At 44.7% G+C, this 19,532-nt stretch overlaps 1 protein-coding gene across 1 annotated transcript; it reads left to right on the forward strand.

Moving 5' to 3' along the window:
* Nucleotides 1-3,998: 3,998 nt before the first annotated feature.
* On the forward strand, nt 3,999-7,356 carry LOC115550274 (uncharacterized). Its single transcript, XM_030365131.1, has 7 exons — nt 3,999-4,531; nt 4,757-4,869; nt 4,956-5,031; nt 5,107-5,365; nt 5,611-5,829; nt 5,966-6,114; nt 6,224-7,356. Exons 4-7 carry the CDS (start codon nt 5,229-5,231, stop codon nt 6,409-6,411), a joined length of 693 nt encoding a protein of 230 aa, XP_030220991.1. The 5' UTR covers nt 3,999-4,531; nt 4,757-4,869; nt 4,956-5,031; nt 5,107-5,228; the 3' UTR covers nt 6,412-7,356.
* Nucleotides 7,357-19,532: the final 12,176 nt, after the last annotated feature.

The following is a 19,532-nucleotide window of genomic DNA, read 5'->3' on the forward strand; positions in this document are numbered from 1 at the left end:
CTGTGGAGAGATACTGCAAAGCTCCATCTTTCGTGCACTTAGTTATTGCAATATGTTATATTGTGTTTTTGCATTTTGAGTGCATCCAGTTTTGTAACTGATATATATTTATGTTTGTGTTTCAGTTTCACTCTTTGAATTTGAGTAAACCTTCCTAATCGGCACCATGCTTCTTGGAGTTATTCATTATTAATTAGCTTAGCTGAACTGGATAGTGGGATTGCTGCTCAGATCCACCCAGACCAGTACAGAGTGCGAAATGGTTAAATCTGGTCAATGTGACAGTCAAGTGTGTGTGTGTGTGTGTGTGTGTGTGTGTGTGTGTGTGTGTGTGTGTGTGTGTGTGTGTGTCTGTGTGTGCGCATCTGGGTGATCACTTGCAGTAACCAGGAAAAGTATTACTGACGTTATTCTTTCACATTTAGTTAATCGAGATAAGCTCACGAAATGATTAGGCTTGTACCTTTGGACTCTTTCATCATGTGACATATTGTTTGTGTAGATAGTGAAAGATAATGACGTGAAAATATAATTGACCTTCTACCTGAAGTAGCCTACAACGGATATGTAAGAAGCAGCTAGCGTCTAGCCATATAAACAGGGGTCCCACCACACAAACGCCCGATATTTAATAATCATATATCCAATTGATTAATCATTTTAGCGCCAGTGATACAGAAAATACCGTAACCGTTTAAGCTTGGCATTGTGTTTCTAGGTTAAATATTGACTCACTATTTGGCTCTGCGACGTCCAAAATTATAAGCTTTTGTGAAAACCAAAAGCGTGGCGATCACAAAAGCCGTGAACCGCTGTAGCCCAAGCTAGAGACGTCATCGTGCTCTAGCAGGGTTGGCCATACTAAAGAACATTTATAAGAACAAGGTCAAGAGAGCACAGGAGAAGTTGATGAGAAAGCTGGGGGAAGAGTTTGAGGAGAAGTGCAGGGAGGAGGGGGCGATCTCCTGCATCCTCTTTGAGGGGCGGATTGACCAGACCCATGTGATGGTGGAAGTTAAGGCCAGGGACCAATCTTGTCCAGTAAAGATCAAGGACGAACACTTTAGTGTTGCTGGTGAGCCTTGCAGCTACTATGTGTTCTACTTCAACCCAGAGAAAGCAACTAAAAAGGAGTCACATGCTGAGCAGATTGCTAAGGTCCTGTTTGCCTGGCTGAAAGAGGGGTTTTGATAATACCTTGTGGGCCATTGGAGGACCCTAAACAAATATCAATACTGGTGTGAATGCTGGAATTGTGCAGAAGCTGGAGCTGCACCTGAGAAACTGGTCTGGTTGGTGTGCACCCTGCACACTAGCGAACTTCTCCTGTGTCATCTCATTGTTGACCTTGATAGTCCTACTCTGTCTGACAGCAAAAAAAGAAGGAAGGCTCCTGGATTCTGCTATGGACTTGGATATCAATCCAAACTTCCCGGGGATCTCTGTTGGCCCTCCTCGAGTTGCCTGACATGGTCCTTCAAGATCTCTCAACTGATCAACACTATGGATTTAAGACTGTCTGTGCAGACAGGGATGGAGATTTTCCTGCAAGGTTGGCTTCGTTGGAGATTGGACCAATGAACCACGGCAAACAGACTTCTCAGGCTCTGGGTCTCAAAGCATAGACTTGAAGGAAGAACTTGAAGAATCTGTGAATCATTGTGGAATTCATAATTGGCATATAATATCCATGTTGGTTCAATGTGAAGGTCAAGCACCCCTGGATCGAAGCCCGTGGGCACATGCTGCTTCAGCTTGTGCTGCCTCAAGCCCAAGAGGAAGGAGGTGCTGGTCCTTGTGATGCCGACTGTGAGGAGATCTGCTTGCCTGGCCATCAGGGCAAAGGGGGGACCAGGAAACTCATTAGGAGAGCTTTCTAATGCGTTTTGGCACCCGCCCTAATGCTCTTGCCTCAACGGAAGACCCACTGAAAATATACCAAGCATCAGCTCTGTTAAAATCTTTTCACTTGATTTAAGCAAGTCAACTTTTCTTTACGTTTTAAACTATATGGCTTTAAAACATTTTCAACTTCACTTTGCACTACAACACTCACCACATTTTCTGCAGGAAATGCATTTTGTATTTCAGTTTATTCAGTGGTGGAAAATGTGGGGTTTCGACGCTTTCTCCATTTGAGTGAGATGTTTTTAGGTGGCTAATTGGCCATCATGAGCAAAGTGCTTCCCTATATTTTATTATTATTATTATTATTTGTGCTTGAGTAAATCAAAGTATCATACTTATATCGGTATCTGCAGATGGCCAAAGCTGCGGTATCGGTATTTATCGGAAGCGAAAAAGTGGTATCGGGATATCCCTAGTCGCTATGAATGCGGTTTACCTAGTTTTTACGCTCTCTTCCCATCCAATCAAAGGATGTGAAATGAAGACATTATTAAATGCCTGCTAGATGGCTCTGATCTCGCCAACTCTAGATCAGAGGGGTATTCCATCAAACAGGCTAAAGGAAAATCCGGGCTTATTTCACTTAGCCTCGCTACTTTCAGATAGAGTTCCATTTCATAAACGTGACTTAAAGGGCATGGTGCAGTAGCCTGGTTCTACCAGACTCTCGTACTTCACTTCATTTCATTTCATTTGTACAGAGAGTAGTACTAGTACTACTAGTACTGAAGGGAAATTCAAATTGAGCGGAAGTACTTAGGCGGGCGGAGCCAGGCTAATGGTGCAGGTTTCTATTTTCTTCTTTTCTGGCAATTTTCTAGTTGGTAATAAACATTTAAACAATTATCCATTGTATTTGATGTTGTAGGGTATCACAAAATATAAATATTAGGAAAAGTAGGTGATATATTAGTGGTTATTAGCCACAGGTTAGCGATGATTCTTATTTCTCCCACAATGCATTGCATGACGTCACGTAAGGTACTCCGCTTTTTTCGCCGAAGCCGCTAGTGAGAGAGTGAGTGTCAGATTATATAGCAAGATGTTGACAGACGCCTCACAGCAGGAGACCGTGCACAGTAGACACTGTGGAGAGTGTCGATACTGGGGATCAGCCCTTGCCCTCCTCCACTTCTGACGCTGGGACACAATGTTATTTGAAGCCCCCCCGATGGTCTCATGGTAAATCTTTGGTATTTTAAGGGGTAGATATTATGTCTAAAACATTGCAAGTAGGACATTTCCATACACATTGATGAAATGAATACATAGCCTACACCAAAACATAGCCGCTTAGATTTGCCATGATTGTCATATGTTTGGGTATGTTTACTGCCTCTGCCACAGCTGTGCAGGTTAACCTGAAGCCCAAGATGGTTAGCGTGGGCACACAGACTTCAATCAGCCCACAAACCTCCACTCCCCTCGCTAGTCCTGAACAGACAGTTGACGACGATGATGATGATAATGCCACTGTCATCAGTGACTTGTCGTGGGTGCCCGAAGAGCCGATGGATGAGGAGGAATTGTTTGATGAGGAGCCACCTTACACGTGTGACCCCCACCACAAGTGAGATAATCTAAAACCAACATAGACCATATTGAATGCTCAATGCTTTGTTAGTTTGAATGACACCGCCCCCCTCCCCCTAATTTTTTGTTGTTGTAGTTGCATTGACAAATTCATTGTTTGCCAAGAGGAGCTGATGGGCCTTTTTACCATCTGTCCGGCCTGAGAGGTCGGATAGGAGCATCGTGCAGCACTTTTGTTAAGATCAAGCAGGTACAGTTTTGTTTATGCAGTTTTGTTTACGTGGCCATCTGATTAGAAAATCTGAATATCTAATTACAATCTGATAGCTCTGACTGTCTTCCCAGTTAATTTACAATGTATGTACCAGGCTGGCTTAAGTCTGCTGGTTTGTGATGCCATCATATTTGAGTGTTATACTGTATTGGTCATGTGTGTTTCATTGAAAATATGAAACATTTGACCAGTAATGTACAGTACTTACTCTATATTGAATCCTGATATACTGTTGATTACAATGTTTTATTTTATTTTCTTACATATCTAGGTCTGTGCATCATGTGGCTACCACCGTTTCCGCAAAACCAGCCAATGCTCCACAGGAACATGCCAACCTGCAACCTCCTGTTAAGTGGGGCCATTCATTTTACTGGATGTTTGGCCACACAGACACTAAGAATGTTGGCCCTGTTTGGCCTGCAGTGCATCAGTGCCAGCAGTTTCTTTCGCCATCAGCGCCGCTACACCATCCCTGTAATCGTTCAGGCCTGGCAGAATGATCAAGCCAAGAATTTTAGTGACCTACGGGCAATGGATGGCGGGCTAGTTCTTGCTGGTGACTGCATGTAAACCAGTCTGAGAGCTAGACCAGTTCCACGTTTTGATTTTGTTATTTGTTATCATGTAGGGTGGCTTTAGTTGGCATTTGCAGTTGACATGGTGGATTGTCTTTACAGACCATGGTTTTAAAAACTTGAAACATAAATTGTAATTAATTCCAGGTCAGATTCTCCTGGGCACTGCGCAAAGTATGGGTCATACTCTCTGATAGAGGACAGAGTGAACAAGGTGGTGGATGTTCAGCTTGTTCAGGTAAACCTGATGTTATTAGACAAAGAAATGAACTCTGCAATTTGGTAAAAGGATTGTATCTTAATATAACATCTTTCCACTAGTACAACCATGCATAGAGCTTTATTGTGTATTGCCTAACTAGAGTAGTGTATCATAATGCCTGGACCAGCAACGCTTCGGTTCATTAACGCCTCCTTCAACACCACCAGCATTCTACACTTACACTGTTATGTCATGTTGCAGAGCTCAGAGGTCCCCAACAGCTCATGTTGTGAGCTTGAAGGCCTCAAGCGCAGTGTTGGCCTGCTGAGGGGAAACGACCTGCATTTGGTAACGCTGATCACGGACCGACATTGGTAGGTATTTACAATAAAAATGCAGTATAGAATGTAAATATCTGAATTGCACTGAAGCTGGATGTTTGTGTTTTTTTTCTCCTTAGGTTGCCAAATGGGTGAGAGAGGAGCTGATCCCTGAAGGGACACAGCATTATTTTGACGTGTGGCACATTGCCAAAAGTATGTATCCATTATTGGAACCTTGAAGCAGTTTTTGTTAGTGCATATCAATTAATACCATTTGTTCTTAAACAGGTCTGGGGAAGGCATTGGATGCAGCATCCAAAGAGTGTGACCAACTACAGTTGTGGAGGCCAGCTATAGTGAATCACCTCTATTGGACTGCAGCCTCAACCCCAGATGGCAACCCAGCGGTCATGGAGGCCAAATGGAGAAGTTTAGTGAACCACATCCAGGACATCCATGACCATGACACCCCTGCCTTCTCCAGTTGTGCCCATGGCCCTCTAGAGTCTAGACGAAGATCAGCGCAACAAAGAGTGGCTGGACCCAGGTACAGTACTGGTATTATGCACGCTCTACATAGTTTTGTTTTAGTTGCTGTCTTTGAGTAATTGTCTGGATGCTTTGACATGTGACCTTTGTGATGAAATTATTTTTTCATTCCCTGGCAATCTCATAACATTCTGTTTAGTGTTTATGTTTGCTATAATTCATATGCAGGACAATTTCATGTGTTTCCATTTCAAAAAGGATTTCTGTCTGTATCCATCTTCCTGTCTATTTGTACGTTTTCAGTCTGTGTGTCTGTCTGCCTCCCTGCCTACCTGTCTTGGTCTTTTCAGGCTCATTGGCAGCAGTCAAGTTGGAGAACATAATGATGAGGGCTGCCTTACTGAAAGATGTTTGTCAGCTGTCTCCACAGCACCAGACCTTCTCCCTTGAGGCTTACCACTCCCTCATCTTGCACTTCGCGCCCAAGCACACAGGGTTTTCATACCTTGGGATGTATAGCAGGTCAGTGCTATCCAATGGAATAACACTGCCAATTATTATGCCTTTTATAGTGATAATAGTACCTATTAACGTGCCTATTGTAGTATTTTGTCATACACCAAGTTTCAAAGGTTTTCTCAAATGTGTTATTTTGTAGGCTTCTCTTAGCGGCGCTGCATTATAATCACAATGCCAATCGCGAGACAGCACGGAGAAGTGACGGGACGGAGAAGTACTGCGTGCGGTATCCGCGCTTCAGAAAAGGTGCCCATGTGGTGCGTCCCATCAAAGAGGCAGCCTCATACGGTAAGCAGTGTCAGGCAGTTCCATCATATTTTGAGATGGCGCACGAGTGATCAGTGACAATGATCTTTATAAAGTAATATTATTATTATTATTATTATTATGTCTGCAGGTTATGCAACATCATTAATGAAGGCCCTTCGGGAGAGCTACGCCAATTCACCCACGGTTCTTCGAGAGGTTGGAGCCAATTTGTCCTCCGATGCACCCGCCCCCATCGCCAAATCCTTCGAACAGATTCCTAAGGAGGAGGCCATCAGCCTCTACCTAGCCCGGCAGTCACGCTTCAAGAAAACCTAATTTCACATTATTATTTTTTTCCACGGACAAGTCCAATGATTTAGTTGTTATTATTTGCATGAAATTTCTTTGTATGTAATTCAAAATAATTTGGTAATCATTTTACCTGTGCCTTGTCAACCTCTGTGTGCGGTGTTGTCTGGGCTCACTGTGTCTGCTTGATGTGCTTTTGCATGTATCACTGCATGTATGCATGCATGAAATAGTGTGTGTGTGTGTGTGTGTGTGTGTGTGTGTGTGTGTGTGTGTGTGTGTGTGTGTGTGTGTGTGTGTGTGTGTGTGTGTGTGTGTGTGTGTGTGTGTGTGTGTGTGTGTGTGTGTGAGAGAGAGAAAGAGAACCATCAACTGACCCTCGGGTAACTGACCCTCAGAATTAATTAGAATTAGAATTAAACATTGCGGGTCTAGCCCTTCATCAGTGTTCCTTGTATGTTTTGTGCCTAACCATTTTTTTATATAGATTTAATTCCAACCCGTGTCTTTGTTCAGTAACCATTACAAGCAATGCCAATCAACTTTTTTTTATCAAAAATGCATGTGTTCTGTGTACTTTATAACATTTTAAGGGCAATTGAATTATCACAACAGAATAAGCATAACTATTATTTTTATTCATTTTCATCCAAACAAGGCCATTGAAAGCCCTGATAGGTCTGGTCACCATTCTTGAATTGCTGTCTGATGGTTGAAACCACACAAGAGGGTAGAGGCTTCCTTATACTCCTCCCTAAAACGCCATAAGCCCAGAGTGTACCGGTATTGCCTAGGGATTAGTAGGAAAGATTCTTAAGTTTAAAACTCTGTAAGTAGGTTGGAAACGTCATTTTAAGCCTGTTTCTTATGCATGTTTATTGTGTATGCAACACATCTCCGGTCACCTATAACTGTTGGTTCAAATGACTCAGTGTAAAAAGATTTGTAAAGTAAACATAAACCATGAACATACTCGTGCGTGCTGGCTTGAAGGGGACCATGATCCTGCCTGAAGTGTGTGTATGCTATTTTTTTAGCACAAACGGATTCAGGCAGCATGCCTCAAATCCAGGATGCTGCGTTAGGCGCGTTACATCTGCTGGACGCGGTGTGAGCTCCTCGACCAGCGACCAAAACGCGCTCACCTCCCTACAACACAAGCTCTCCCTCACAGTTTCCATGGGACGACACCGCCCACACAGACACCTGCCAAACACAGCGACACAAACACGCTTACTGCTCTCTCCCGGTAAGCGGTACCCTGACAGTATCAATGACAATCAATCACGAGGAGAACGAGTTAGCACTATCAAAAATAATCACACTGAAGACATAACCAGCCTACTCGGCTGGTTATTATTAGGGTACTTATCTGAGCCAATGACATAATCACTGTCACTAGATATAAAGAAAACGTTGACTTTCATTCGATGCTATTCACTGACAGTAAAAAAAAAAAAAGTTATTGGATGCACTGCTGTTCATAGACTACTAGCTCCCGCGCTCCTTGCTGCGTTTCTAAATGGTAGCAACTCACCAGGACACTTCACCAACTCTCCACTCATTCTCCTCTGACCATGCATTTATTTGTCTTTGACGGCCATCGGCTCTCAGTATTTCCTCATTTCCCCTCATACGCCTAACCGGTTCGAAATTATATGGCTGTAGGCCATCATAAATGTTGACAGTGGGTCTTGCTACCTCTTCCTCATCCCCGTCCGCCATAATGCTAGTTCTAGTATGCATCTACCTTACGTGACGTCATCGCCAAATTGCGTAAAAAATAACCGTTACGCTACGGCTACACCAGGCGCGGAAATTCTGCCGTGCGGAAATAGAACGTTCACCAAGCGGAAATTTTAAATTAACCGGCTACACTGGACGCGTTAAAAATGGCTCCTTTATCTTTTTTGATCTCTGTGTTTATATATTTTATAAACCACAGTTCATCGGCACCAGTTCATCTGGATCAGAGTAACATGGGTAAGTATTAAGTCTACAGCAACCCGTAAATCAAACTACATTCGTATAACGTTAAATTTGAGCTGGACATAGTTACCAAGCAACCATCAACGGACATAAACCATAAACCATTGATACAAAGTTACGTTGGTAAGTGACCAACTAACTAATTTGATACAAATGAAATAGCTAGGGTAACCAGCTTCCACGTCAAAGATCAATATAATATTAGTCTGACTAAGTAGGTTTGATATATAGCAAGTTATGTAAAACTTCGGTATTGCAGACAGGCTAGTTGCAGACATATTAGCATAGATGAAAAGCTGTGAATAATCTAACCTCTACGGAGTTGTTTTAAATGTTTTAAATGCATGTGTGTGTGATACTAACTAACTGATTAATTCGTTAATGACAGACAGGCTAGTTGCAGATAGTCTAGCATAGATGACAGATGTGCAATCTAACCACAAGAGAGTTGTTTTACAGTGCCTACAGTGAATAGGAGGAAGGCACTTGCCTTACTTGTTATCCTCCAAAGGATTAAAAAGAGGAAACGCACCTGGGTGACTGCAATCAACCAGCGCAGGCGACAGCAAGGGGTATTTTACAACCTGGCGGAGGAGTTGCGTTTTAACGCTGCAACCCATCGATCGTATTTTCGTATGACACCAACGCAGATGGACCACATCCTGTCAGTGATTGGTGCAGATTTCCAGCGACAGGACACCAATTACAGACTGGCAGTCGAACCCAAGCAAAGACTTGTGGTTACACTGAGGAAGGCCAACACACAAGCTTTTGCCATGATTATTATGGTTTTGGGGAGAGAGCAGGGTGGTCCTCAATGGGCCTCTATTTGGAGGCTCAAGGCCCAGGGGGGCATTGCACCGCCTTTACTTACTCCATCAATTTCAGACAAACTGCATGGGCTTAGGTGTTGACAAGTTACAGAGAAACACGAAGGAAATATTGATTTAAATAGACAATTTATTGCACTATTAATAAACTATAAGTCTGTGTAGTGAGGAATGGGTGAGGGCACAGTACTCTCACCACATTCCCCCCAAGTCTCCTCACTTGGTCTGTACCTCTGTGCCTGTGCATGTGACGGTGGTGCATATAATAGTTGGGGTTGGCGGCTCTGGTGGGATGGCTGGCGGCTCTGGTGGGATGGCTGGTGGCTCTGGTGGGATGGCTGGGATGTCTGATCCCATGGCCTAATTAGACCAGGGCCCTGCATCTGTGCCTGCTGGTGCCCTTGGTCCAGATCATGGACACCCTGGAGCCCTTCTAAAAGAGCAATCTTTGCCCTCAGCTTACCCCAGCCACTTAATTTGTTCAGCAAGGGCACCAGACTGAGGGCAAAATGTAACATCTCATCCTCCTCCTGTGGCACACGATGGTGCATGTGCTGTGGAGGCTCCTGGACCATAGCCAGCAGCCTATCCTCCAAAGACTCCAAAGGTGCTGAGGCCCTCTTTCGTGCAGCAGGTCTGCTGTAGGGCTGTTTGATTATGGAAAAGAATGATAATCACAATTATTCGAATCAACATTGAAATTACAATTATTTAACACAAATATTTATTAGGTTAGGAAAACAATTGCACAGCCCTACCCTGTTGGTTGAAGAACCAGGTTGAGAATGCTGATCTGGTTGATGGTCATTCTCCTCCCGCACATCCTCTCCATGGCTCAGGTCCAATGCCTCCCAATCTTCAACTTGGTCTAGGTTGCTTCTAGAGCTAAAGCATAAATGACATGCACAATGATTTATAGTCTAGGTAAATGTATGCTGATTCTTAAAATGAGAAAATCATTTCAGTTATTTTAGAACTTGTGCTATATGTAAAATAGTGCACTGGGAATCAGTGAGCCATCATTATTCACAGCAAAATATATAATGGTTTTCATTACATTTCATTGATTTATTACCATACTCTATGTTAAAAGGCCCACGCAAATCTCGCGGAAAATAATAAAAATAGAAACCAGTCTATGTCTTAATTTTCCGCGCGGAAATGTCGGCGCGGTACTTTCAGTTTCAGCGTCTGGTCTAGCCACTCTCATTGCTTTCAACGGTTTCGAATTCTGCTGCGTTCACAACGCGTCCGCAAAGCAAAATTTCCGCGTCTGGTGTAGCCAGGCCCTAACAGTGACTTCACACAGAAGCTCTGGCTTAGGGCCCCCCACCGCCCTTGGGCCCCTGGGCATGTGCCCGGTGTTCCCGTGCGGTAATCCACCCTTGCCTGTAAACAATGCAACGTGTGCGAACTCCTGTACCCGTCTTTCTGTGAGAGTTACAGGCCCAGTAAGAGCCAAAATAAGATTTGGGGAACTATGAAGACTGGGACCCAAAGGTATGACCTTAACAGATGTAATGTGAGGAATAACGAAGTGACCACATCTAAGGGCAAAAAATGTACCTCAATAGACATAATGAAAAGCTACATGTTAACATAAAAGATAAATCAATAAAGAGTAGAACAAACAAAGTCTCAACGGGGGGGGGGGGGGGGGGGAACACACTGACGCCTTCCTCAGTGAGGTGGACGCCACTCTCGCTTCACGCTCTGTCGCCCGACATCGCCGTCACCGCCGCCATAGCTGCCAAGCGCCGCCATTATGCTGCATCATAAGACTACTGGAGTCGTGTGGCGCAGGCGTCACGGGGAGGGGGGACGGGGAGGGGGAGAGGTGTTTGACTCAAAAGAGGCAAACACCTTCAGGTTTCTCCTGTCCATCATCTCCACACAGAACAGTTCATAGTCAGTATGTAATCTGAATGAGAATTGGAATGGTTTCCACGTTTCTTCCTCATCCCCGCCGTCATGGGATATGCGCTGTGTTGATGCTGCCATCTGCTCCCAACCTTCCATCCCATGACCTCTGGGAGAGAAACGCTGTCCTTGAAAGACTGTAACTGGCACCATGCTGCTGCCTGAATTGTGTCCTTCAGGACAACATCATCTTCCTTGAAGAAGAAAGAACAATTATTTGTGTCTGTACTTGACACCCTACTCTCCCAAAACCACAAAATGGTATGCAAACAAAGGCTACTACTACTGATGAGTTTTCAGTGATAAAAAACACTATTCAACTAGTCATCAGACTATTTCATCTGGCTATACATACAACCTCCAGCATTACACACATATTACATACCAGGTTCCCAGGTTCCAGTTCCTGGTCTTCAGTTTTGTATGAAAATAAAACAGATTGTTGTCTGTAATGTTGAGTAGGCTAATACAACGGAATAATAAAAGTAGGCCCTAGTAGTGCAATAGATCAGCCATGGAGTAGGCTATAACTTGTATATTGATGGTGTCTCTAAAAGTCAAAGAAAACCAGTATAAACATAAAAGCAGTTTTCTACAAAAAAACATTGCAGCGTTTCGGTTTCCTATTTTTCGGCTGCTTTGTATAAGATGGCTTGTGCATATACACAATGTAATTAGAATAAAAATAATATTGATATTCGATTTCTGTGGACTCTTATGAACATTTCAAGACCCAACATGAAGTATCAACTCATTGCTAAGGATATCCACAACGACGATAAAGTAAGAATGCACCAAGGGTGGGGGAGGGTGAGGGGGGCTATTTTGACCTAAGACACTAGGATATATTTGATCTATATTCATTAAACATATTTATTCCACCGAATGGTTGACATTGGTTGACATTCCTGAGATTCTAAGCTTTCAAACGGTGTATGACATGACTATATCACTCAACCTTATGATGCTGAAAATTGACCTAGCATGTTGGGGGGAACATGCTAGGTGTAACTAAAACTTTCTCGCCGGCGGGATTTGACGATTAAGTAGTTAACAAGACATAATACACAATTGCATGAATATTACTAAATATATTAAGCATTTTGACAGTCTCACTTACTTGCATGTTTTAGGCATCACTCGCTCGGGCGGGCACACTCTAATTTCAGGTAATTTCAGGTACATTTCAGCTAATATCAGGTCAGAAACGGGATCAGAAATGCTGTTTGACCAGTCCTCAATGTGAACTGAGTGGCCGCCCCCTCCATGTGGACTGAGTGCCCGCCCCCTCCATGTGGGCGGAGTGCCAGCCCCCTCCATGTGGACTGAGTGCCCGCCCCCTCCATGTGGGCTCCGTCTGCGGGCTGCAGTCAGGGGCTTCTCGTGACGTCGGGTCAAGCTCCACGCTGATTGGCTACCGCGGCTAAGCGTCACGCGTTGGAGCGTTGAAAGTTCAATTTTCTGAACTCCGGGCGTTGGTGCGTTGGGCGCGTTACTGCGTTTACGTGCGTAATTACGTGCAACTGCCGCGCCAGGCGGCTGCATGCTTCAGCGTTGGTGTTACGTTGTTGCGCAAAATTTACTCAAAGCAATTCATGCTCCCTTTTATGGTGCGGCCACACCAACCGCGTTACTCGCGTTGGACAACGCGAGTAACGCGCCTAACCTAACGGTGCGGCCACACCAAACGCGTTACTCGCGTTGGATAACGCGAGTAACGCGCCTAACCTGACGCTTGATCATTGTGTGGTGGTTGTGGTTCAACGCTTCCAACGCGTCAACGCGCCAACGCAGCTAGATGAGTCCATGTCCATGCAAGTGAACGGAGCGTTCCCTCTTCGTCATAACTATCAAACCAAACATCCTTCACATTCACCGAGCGAACATTATGAAAGTAAAATGCACATTTCTCGCTAAAAATGTTTCCATAAACGCATTTAATGGCGTAACTATGTTACTATTTCCACCCAGAATAAAGATAGTTGTCGGCCGTGGCTGCGCTGGAGTCCGAGCCGAGGTAGGAAACCCAAACGCCGCCGTGTTTGGGTGATAGAGCTTAGATCGGGTTTGATTAAATAATCTCTGATATAAATAACAATAATCGGGTTGAATAACTTCACATGGTGTGTCTGGTGTGTTTCCAGCATTCGTAGCGTTGATCAGCAGAGAAATAGTCCGCCAAGACGTTGAGGTTGCTTAGCATCCAGAGACTCTGTCCATGCAAGTGAACGGAGCGTTCCGTCTTCGTCATAACTATCAAACCAAACATCCTTCACATTCACCGAGCGAACATTATGAAAGTAAAATGCACATTTCTCGCTAAAAATGTTTCCATAAACGCATTTAATGGCGTAACTATGTCACTATTTCCACCCAGAATAAAGATAGTTGTCGGCCGTGGCTGCGCTGGAGTCCGAGCCGAGGTAGGAAACCCAAACGCCGCCGTATTTGGGTGATAGAGTTTAGATCGGGTTAGATTAAATAATCTCTGATATAAATAACAATAATCTGGTTAAATAACTTCACATGGTGTGTCTGGTGTGTTTCCAGCATTCGTAGTGTTGATCAGCAGAGAAATAGTCCGCCAAGACGTTGAGGTTGCTTAAAAACCAGAGACTCTGTCCATGCAAGTGAACGGAGCGTTCCCTCTTCGTCATAACTATCAAACCAAACATCCTTCACATTCACCGAGCGAACATTATGAAAGTAAAATGCACATTTCTCGCTAAAAATGTTTCCATAAACGCATTTAATAGCGTAACTATGTTACTATTTCCACCCAGAATAAAGAAAGATGTCGGCCGTATGCTTCTGTCCAAGCTCACTACTCTCTGCCAGTGACGTCGGGTCAAGCTCCACGCTGATTGGCTATCGCGGCCAAGCGTCACGCGTTGGAGCGTTGAAAGTTCAGATTTCTGAACTCCGGGCGTTGGCGCGTTGGGCGCGTTACTGCGTTTACGTGCGTAATTACGTGCGTCTGACGCGCGTAACGCCCCTAACGCGACGCTTCATCGCATGTAACGCGTCTACGCGCCTATACCAATGGTTCCCTATGCAAAAATGCCGAATTTTGACGCCCCTAATGGTGCGGCCACACCAACCGCGTTACTCGCGTTGGACAACGCGAGTAACGCGCCTAACCTGACGCTTGACCAGTGTGTGGTGGTTCAACGCTTCCAACGCGTCAACGCGCCAACGCAGCTAGATGAGTCCATGTCCATGCAAGTGAACGGAGCGTTCCCTCTTCGTCATAACTATCAAACCAAACATCCTTCACATTCACTGAGCGAACATTATGAAAGTAAAATGCACATTTCTCGCTAAAAATGTTTCCATAAACGCATTTAATGGCGTAACTATGTAACTATTTCCACCCAGAATAAAGAAAAATGTCGGCCGTGGCTGCGCTGGAGTCCGAGGTAGAAAACCCAAACGCCGCCGTGTTTGGGTGATAGAGTTTAGATCAGGTTAGATTAAATAATCTCGGATATAAATAACAATAATCGGGTTAAATAACTTCACATGGTGTGTCTGGTGGGTTTCCAGCATTCGTAGTGTTGATCAGCAGAGAAGCAGTCCGCCAAGACGTTGAGGTTGCTTAGCAACCAGAGACTCTGTCCATGCAAGTGAACGGAGCGTTCCCTCTTCGTCATAACTATCAAACCAAACATCCTTCACATTCACCGAGCGAACATTATGAAAGTAAAATGCACATTTCTCGCTAGAAATGTTTCCATAAACGCATTTAATGGCGTAACTATGTTACTATTTCCACCCAGAAAAAAGAAAGATGTCGGCCGTATGCTTCTGTGCAAGCTCACTACTCTCTGCCAGTGACGTCGGGTCAAGCTCCACGATGATTGGCTACCGCGGCTAAGCGTCACGCGTTGGAGCGTTGAAAGTTCAATTTTCTGAACTCCGGGCGTTGGTGCGTTGGGCGCGTTACTGCGTTTACGTGCGTAATTACGTGCAACTGCCGCGCCTAACGCCCCCAACGCAACGCTTCAACGCTTCAACGCGTGTACCGCGCCTAAACCAATGGTTCCCTATGCAAAAATGCCGATTTTCAACGCCCCTAACGCGAGCAACGCGGTTGGTGTGGCCGTACCATGACGCTTGACCAGTGTGTGGTGGTTCAACGCTTCCAACGCGTCAACGCGCCAACGCAGCTAGATGAGTCCATGTCCATGCAAGTGAACGGAGCGTTCCCTCTTCGTCATAACTATCAAACCAAACATCCTTCACATTCACTGAGCGAACATTATGAAAGTAAAATGCACATTTCTCGCTAAAAATGTTTCCATAAATGCATTTAATGGCGTAACTATGTAACTATTTCCACCCAGAATAAAGAAAAATGTCGGCCGTGGCTGCGCTGGAGTCCGAGGTAGGAAACCCAAACGCCGCCGTGTTTGGGTGAGAGAGCTTAGATCGGGTTTGATTAAATAATCTCTGATATAAATAACAATAATCGGGTTAAATAACTTCACATGGTGTGTCTGGTGTGTTTCCAGCATTCGTAGTGTTGATCAGCAGATATATAGTCCGCCAAGACGTTGAGGTTGCTTAGCAACCAGAGACTCTGTCCATGCAAGTGAACGGAGCGTTCCCTCTTCGTCATAACTATCAAACCAAACGTCCTTCACATTCACCGAGCGAACATTATGAAAGTAAAATGCACATTTCTCGCTAGAAATGTTTCCATAAACGCATTTAATGGCGTAACTACGTTACTATTTCCACCCAGAATAAAGAAAGATGTCGGCCGTATGCTTCTGTGCAAGCTCACTACTCTCTGCCAGTGACGTCGGGTCAAGCTCCACGCTGATTGGCCACCGCGGCTAAGCGTCACGCGTTGGAGCGTTGAAAGTTCAATTTTCTGAACTCCGGGCGTTGGTGCGTTGGGCGCGTTACTGCGTTTACGTGCGTAATTACGTGCAACTGCCGCGCCTAACGCCCCCAACGCAACGCTTCAACGCTTCAACGCGTGTACCGCGCCTAGACCAATGGTTCCCTATGCAAAAATGACGATTTTCAACGCCCCTAACGGTGCGGCCACACCAAACGCGTTACTCGCGTTGGACAACGCGAGTATGCCGTTCCATGCAAGTGAACGGAGCGTTCCCTCTTCGTCATAACTATCAAACCAAACATCCTTCACATTCACTGAGCGAACATTATGAAAGTAAAATGCTAATTTCTCGCTAAAAATGTTTCCATAAAGGCATTTAATGGCGTAACTATGTAACTATTTCCACCCAGAATAAAGAAAGATGTCGACCGTGGCTGCGCTGGAGTCCGAGGTAGGAAACCCAAACGCCGCCGTGTTTGGGTGCATGATAGAGTTTAGATCGGGTTAGATTAAATAATCTCGGATATAAATAACAATAATCGGGTTAAATAACTTCACATGGTGTGTCTGGTGTGTTTCCAGCATTCGTAGTGTTGATCAGCAGATATATAGTCCGCCAAGACGTTGAGGTTGCTTAGCAACCAGAGACTCTGTCCATGCAAGTGAACGGAGCGTTCCCTCTTCGTCATAACTATCAAACCAAACATCCTTCACATTCACCGAGCGAACATTATGAAAGTAAAATGCACATTTCTCGCTAGAAATGTTTCCATAAACGCATTTAATGGCGTAACTACGTTACTATTTCCACCCAGAATAAAGAAAGATGTCGGCCGTATGCTTCTGTGCAAGCTCACTACTCTCTGCCAGTGACGTCGGGTCAAGCTCCACGGTGATTGGCCACCGCGGCAAAGCGTCACGCGTTGGAGCGTTGAAAGTTCAATTTTCTGAACTCCGGGCGTTGGTGCGTTGGGCGCGTTAATGCGTTTACGTGCGTAATTACGTGCAACTGCCGCGCCACGCCCCCAACGCAACGCTTCAACGCGTGTACCGCGCCTAGACCAATGGTTCCCTATGCAAAAATGCCGATTTTCAACGCCCCTAACGCGAGCAACGCGGTTGGTGTGGCCGTACCATAACGCGAGCAACGCGGTTGGTGTGGCCGTACCATTAGGTTGCGCGTGTTGCCAAGCAATTTACCGCCAGAACAGTAGGTGGAGTAATATGTGGAGTAAAGTTTTTCGTTGAAGACGACCTCGAGAATGACGTCTTTGTCTGTGGGAGTCGTTGGTTTGTTTATGCGCCAAAGTTTGATGATCTCCTTTCGCTAGTCATCCGATATCTTCCCGACTCTCACCAAAACCGGCCCTTGTCAGGGAGCAGCTGGCAGATCATTTTTTGTCAGATGCTGGCGTGTTTCCCCACCAGTACAATGTGCTACGATTGGGTATGCGCACTGACCAATAAATATATATACATTGGTCACTTGGAAGCATGACTTTTGATTCATTAGTTATCATGTTACACAAGTTACCTAATTTGGTTTACGTCAAACTCATTAATTCATATCCATATAAAATGTTTATACAACAGCTACTGCCTTGACAGATGAATGAATTATTTAAGTGTAGGCCTATAGCCAAAGGCTTTAAGCTATAGCGCATAATGTCCACATAAATTATATGGTAGGCAGCATTATTAGAGAAAGGGGTTTATTTATCAAATACAGAAAATAGTCCCACCATACACGCACACATTTTTCATTCACTACACACTCACGCTTTCAAATTTCATTCACTCAAAGAGGCTACTGAACTTATGTTTCACACAGAACATGAACACTTATGTTTCACATGGAACGTGAACACAAAACATTACGTAATTAATTCAAATAGGCTAACACTAAAACAAATAAGGCCAGTAGGCCTAATAGAACGAATATCGGGTGACAAGATCATTAAAATGGCTCACAATCCCGCATCAGCTGTTTGATGTCGCGCATCAAAATAGCACTTTGCCCCTGTCGAAGGGTTCGCATAAAGGGTTCGCATAATTATGTGCCAGATCGGGTGGTGGGTGGCGGTATGAAAACAGGAAATGTGATACTCCAGACCGGAAGTAGTAACCAGACGAGCAGACCAATCACAGCCTTGCAGGCTGCGCGGCTCGCGTAAAAGCTTACGTAAAAAATGACACAAGTCTAGAAAAATCGCCCGACGCACGCAAGACGTGAGAAGTCGCGCAAGGGGTGCGCAAGGGCCTCTTGCGCTTGCGCTTACGCTTACGTAACTGAGCATAAATCGGACTTAACGCCCCCAACGCAACGCTTCAACGCGTGTACCGCGCCTAGACCAATGGTTCCCTATGCAAAAATGACGATTTTCAACGCCCCTAACGCGAGCAACGCGGTTGGTGTGGCCGTACCTTTACTAACCAAAAACTACAAAAACTGGACTTTAACACCATTTTGGAGACATTTCTAACTTTATATACATATTTTGAGTGCTTTATGTACCCATTAATCAAAACTTCCGGTTAACCTGCACCATGGGCTTTAAGGTACGGCCACACCAACCGCGTTACCCGCGTAAAATCGGCAATTTTTCCCTAGGGAACCATTGGTTATGCGCGTATGAGCTGCGTATATACGCACCTACGCGCCTACGCAAGGAGTTCAAAAAATTGAACTTTTTACGCTCCTACGCATGACGATTAGCCGCGTTGCCCAATCAGCGTTGAGCTTGACCCGACGTCACTGGCAGAGAGTAGTGAGCTTGGACAGAAGCATACGGCCGACATCTTTCTTTATTCTGTGTGGAAATAGTAACATAGAATAGTAACATATACGCCATTAAATGCGTTTATGGAAACATTTTTAGCGAGAAATGTGCATTTTACTTTCATAATGTTCGCTCGGTGAATGTGAAGGATGTTTGGTTTGATAGTTATGACGAAGAGGGAACGCTCCGTTCACTTGCATGGACAGAGTCTCTGGTTGCTAAGCAACCGCAACGTCTTGGCGGACTGATTTCCCTAGAACCCATGGTATAGTTAATGTTAATATTAATGTTACTGAAAGTGAAGTCTTTGTCAAAATGACAAAGAGACTGCTGCATGGGAAATTGTCATCCACATAAATTCAATTCAGGTGAGTTTATAATAGGTTAATTTAATGTATGAAATGATCGGTAAGATGGGCCTTACAAGAGGACTAGGGTATGTAAGCAGCCAAACAAACAACTGCAAGAATGGCATGCCCTTTTGTAGATGAAGAGCCAATTGATGTGGGTGCTCAGATGATAAGGCATTCCAGCTACCAACCCGGAGGCAGGGACCGGACCAACCCACTGGCCTTCAGTAATGGGTACCTGTGGGAGAGGTGCAGATTCACAAGGCCCAAGATTGTGTACCTCTCCTGTTTACTTAAGCCTCAAATAAGAAGGAGTACTCGACGCAGTCAGGCCCTTACAACGATGCCTTTTTGGCATTAGGGACTTTTGTCTATACAGTAGGTGATGCAGAGCGTCTCTCCAAAGCCACCAGCTGTAGGGAGATCA

Source organism: Gadus morhua, chromosome 9 (genome assembly GCF_902167405.1).
Source record: "Gadus morhua chromosome 9, gadMor3.0, whole genome shotgun sequence".
Lineage (NCBI taxonomy): Eukaryota > Metazoa > Chordata > Actinopteri > Gadiformes > Gadidae > Gadus > Gadus morhua.

Coding starts and splice junctions, on each gene's coding strand:
- LOC115550274 (XM_030365131.1), top strand. CDS start 5,229: ATGGAGGCCAAATGGAGAAGTTTAGTGAACCACATCCAGGACATCCAT. Junction 5,366..5,610: donor CAAAGAGTGGCTGGACCCAG/GTACAGTACTGG, acceptor GTACGTTTTCAG/TCTGTGTGTCTGTCTGCCTC. Junction 6,115..6,223: donor CAAAGAGGCAGCCTCATACG/GTAAGCAGTGTC, acceptor TTATGTCTGCAG/GTTATGCAACATCATTAATG.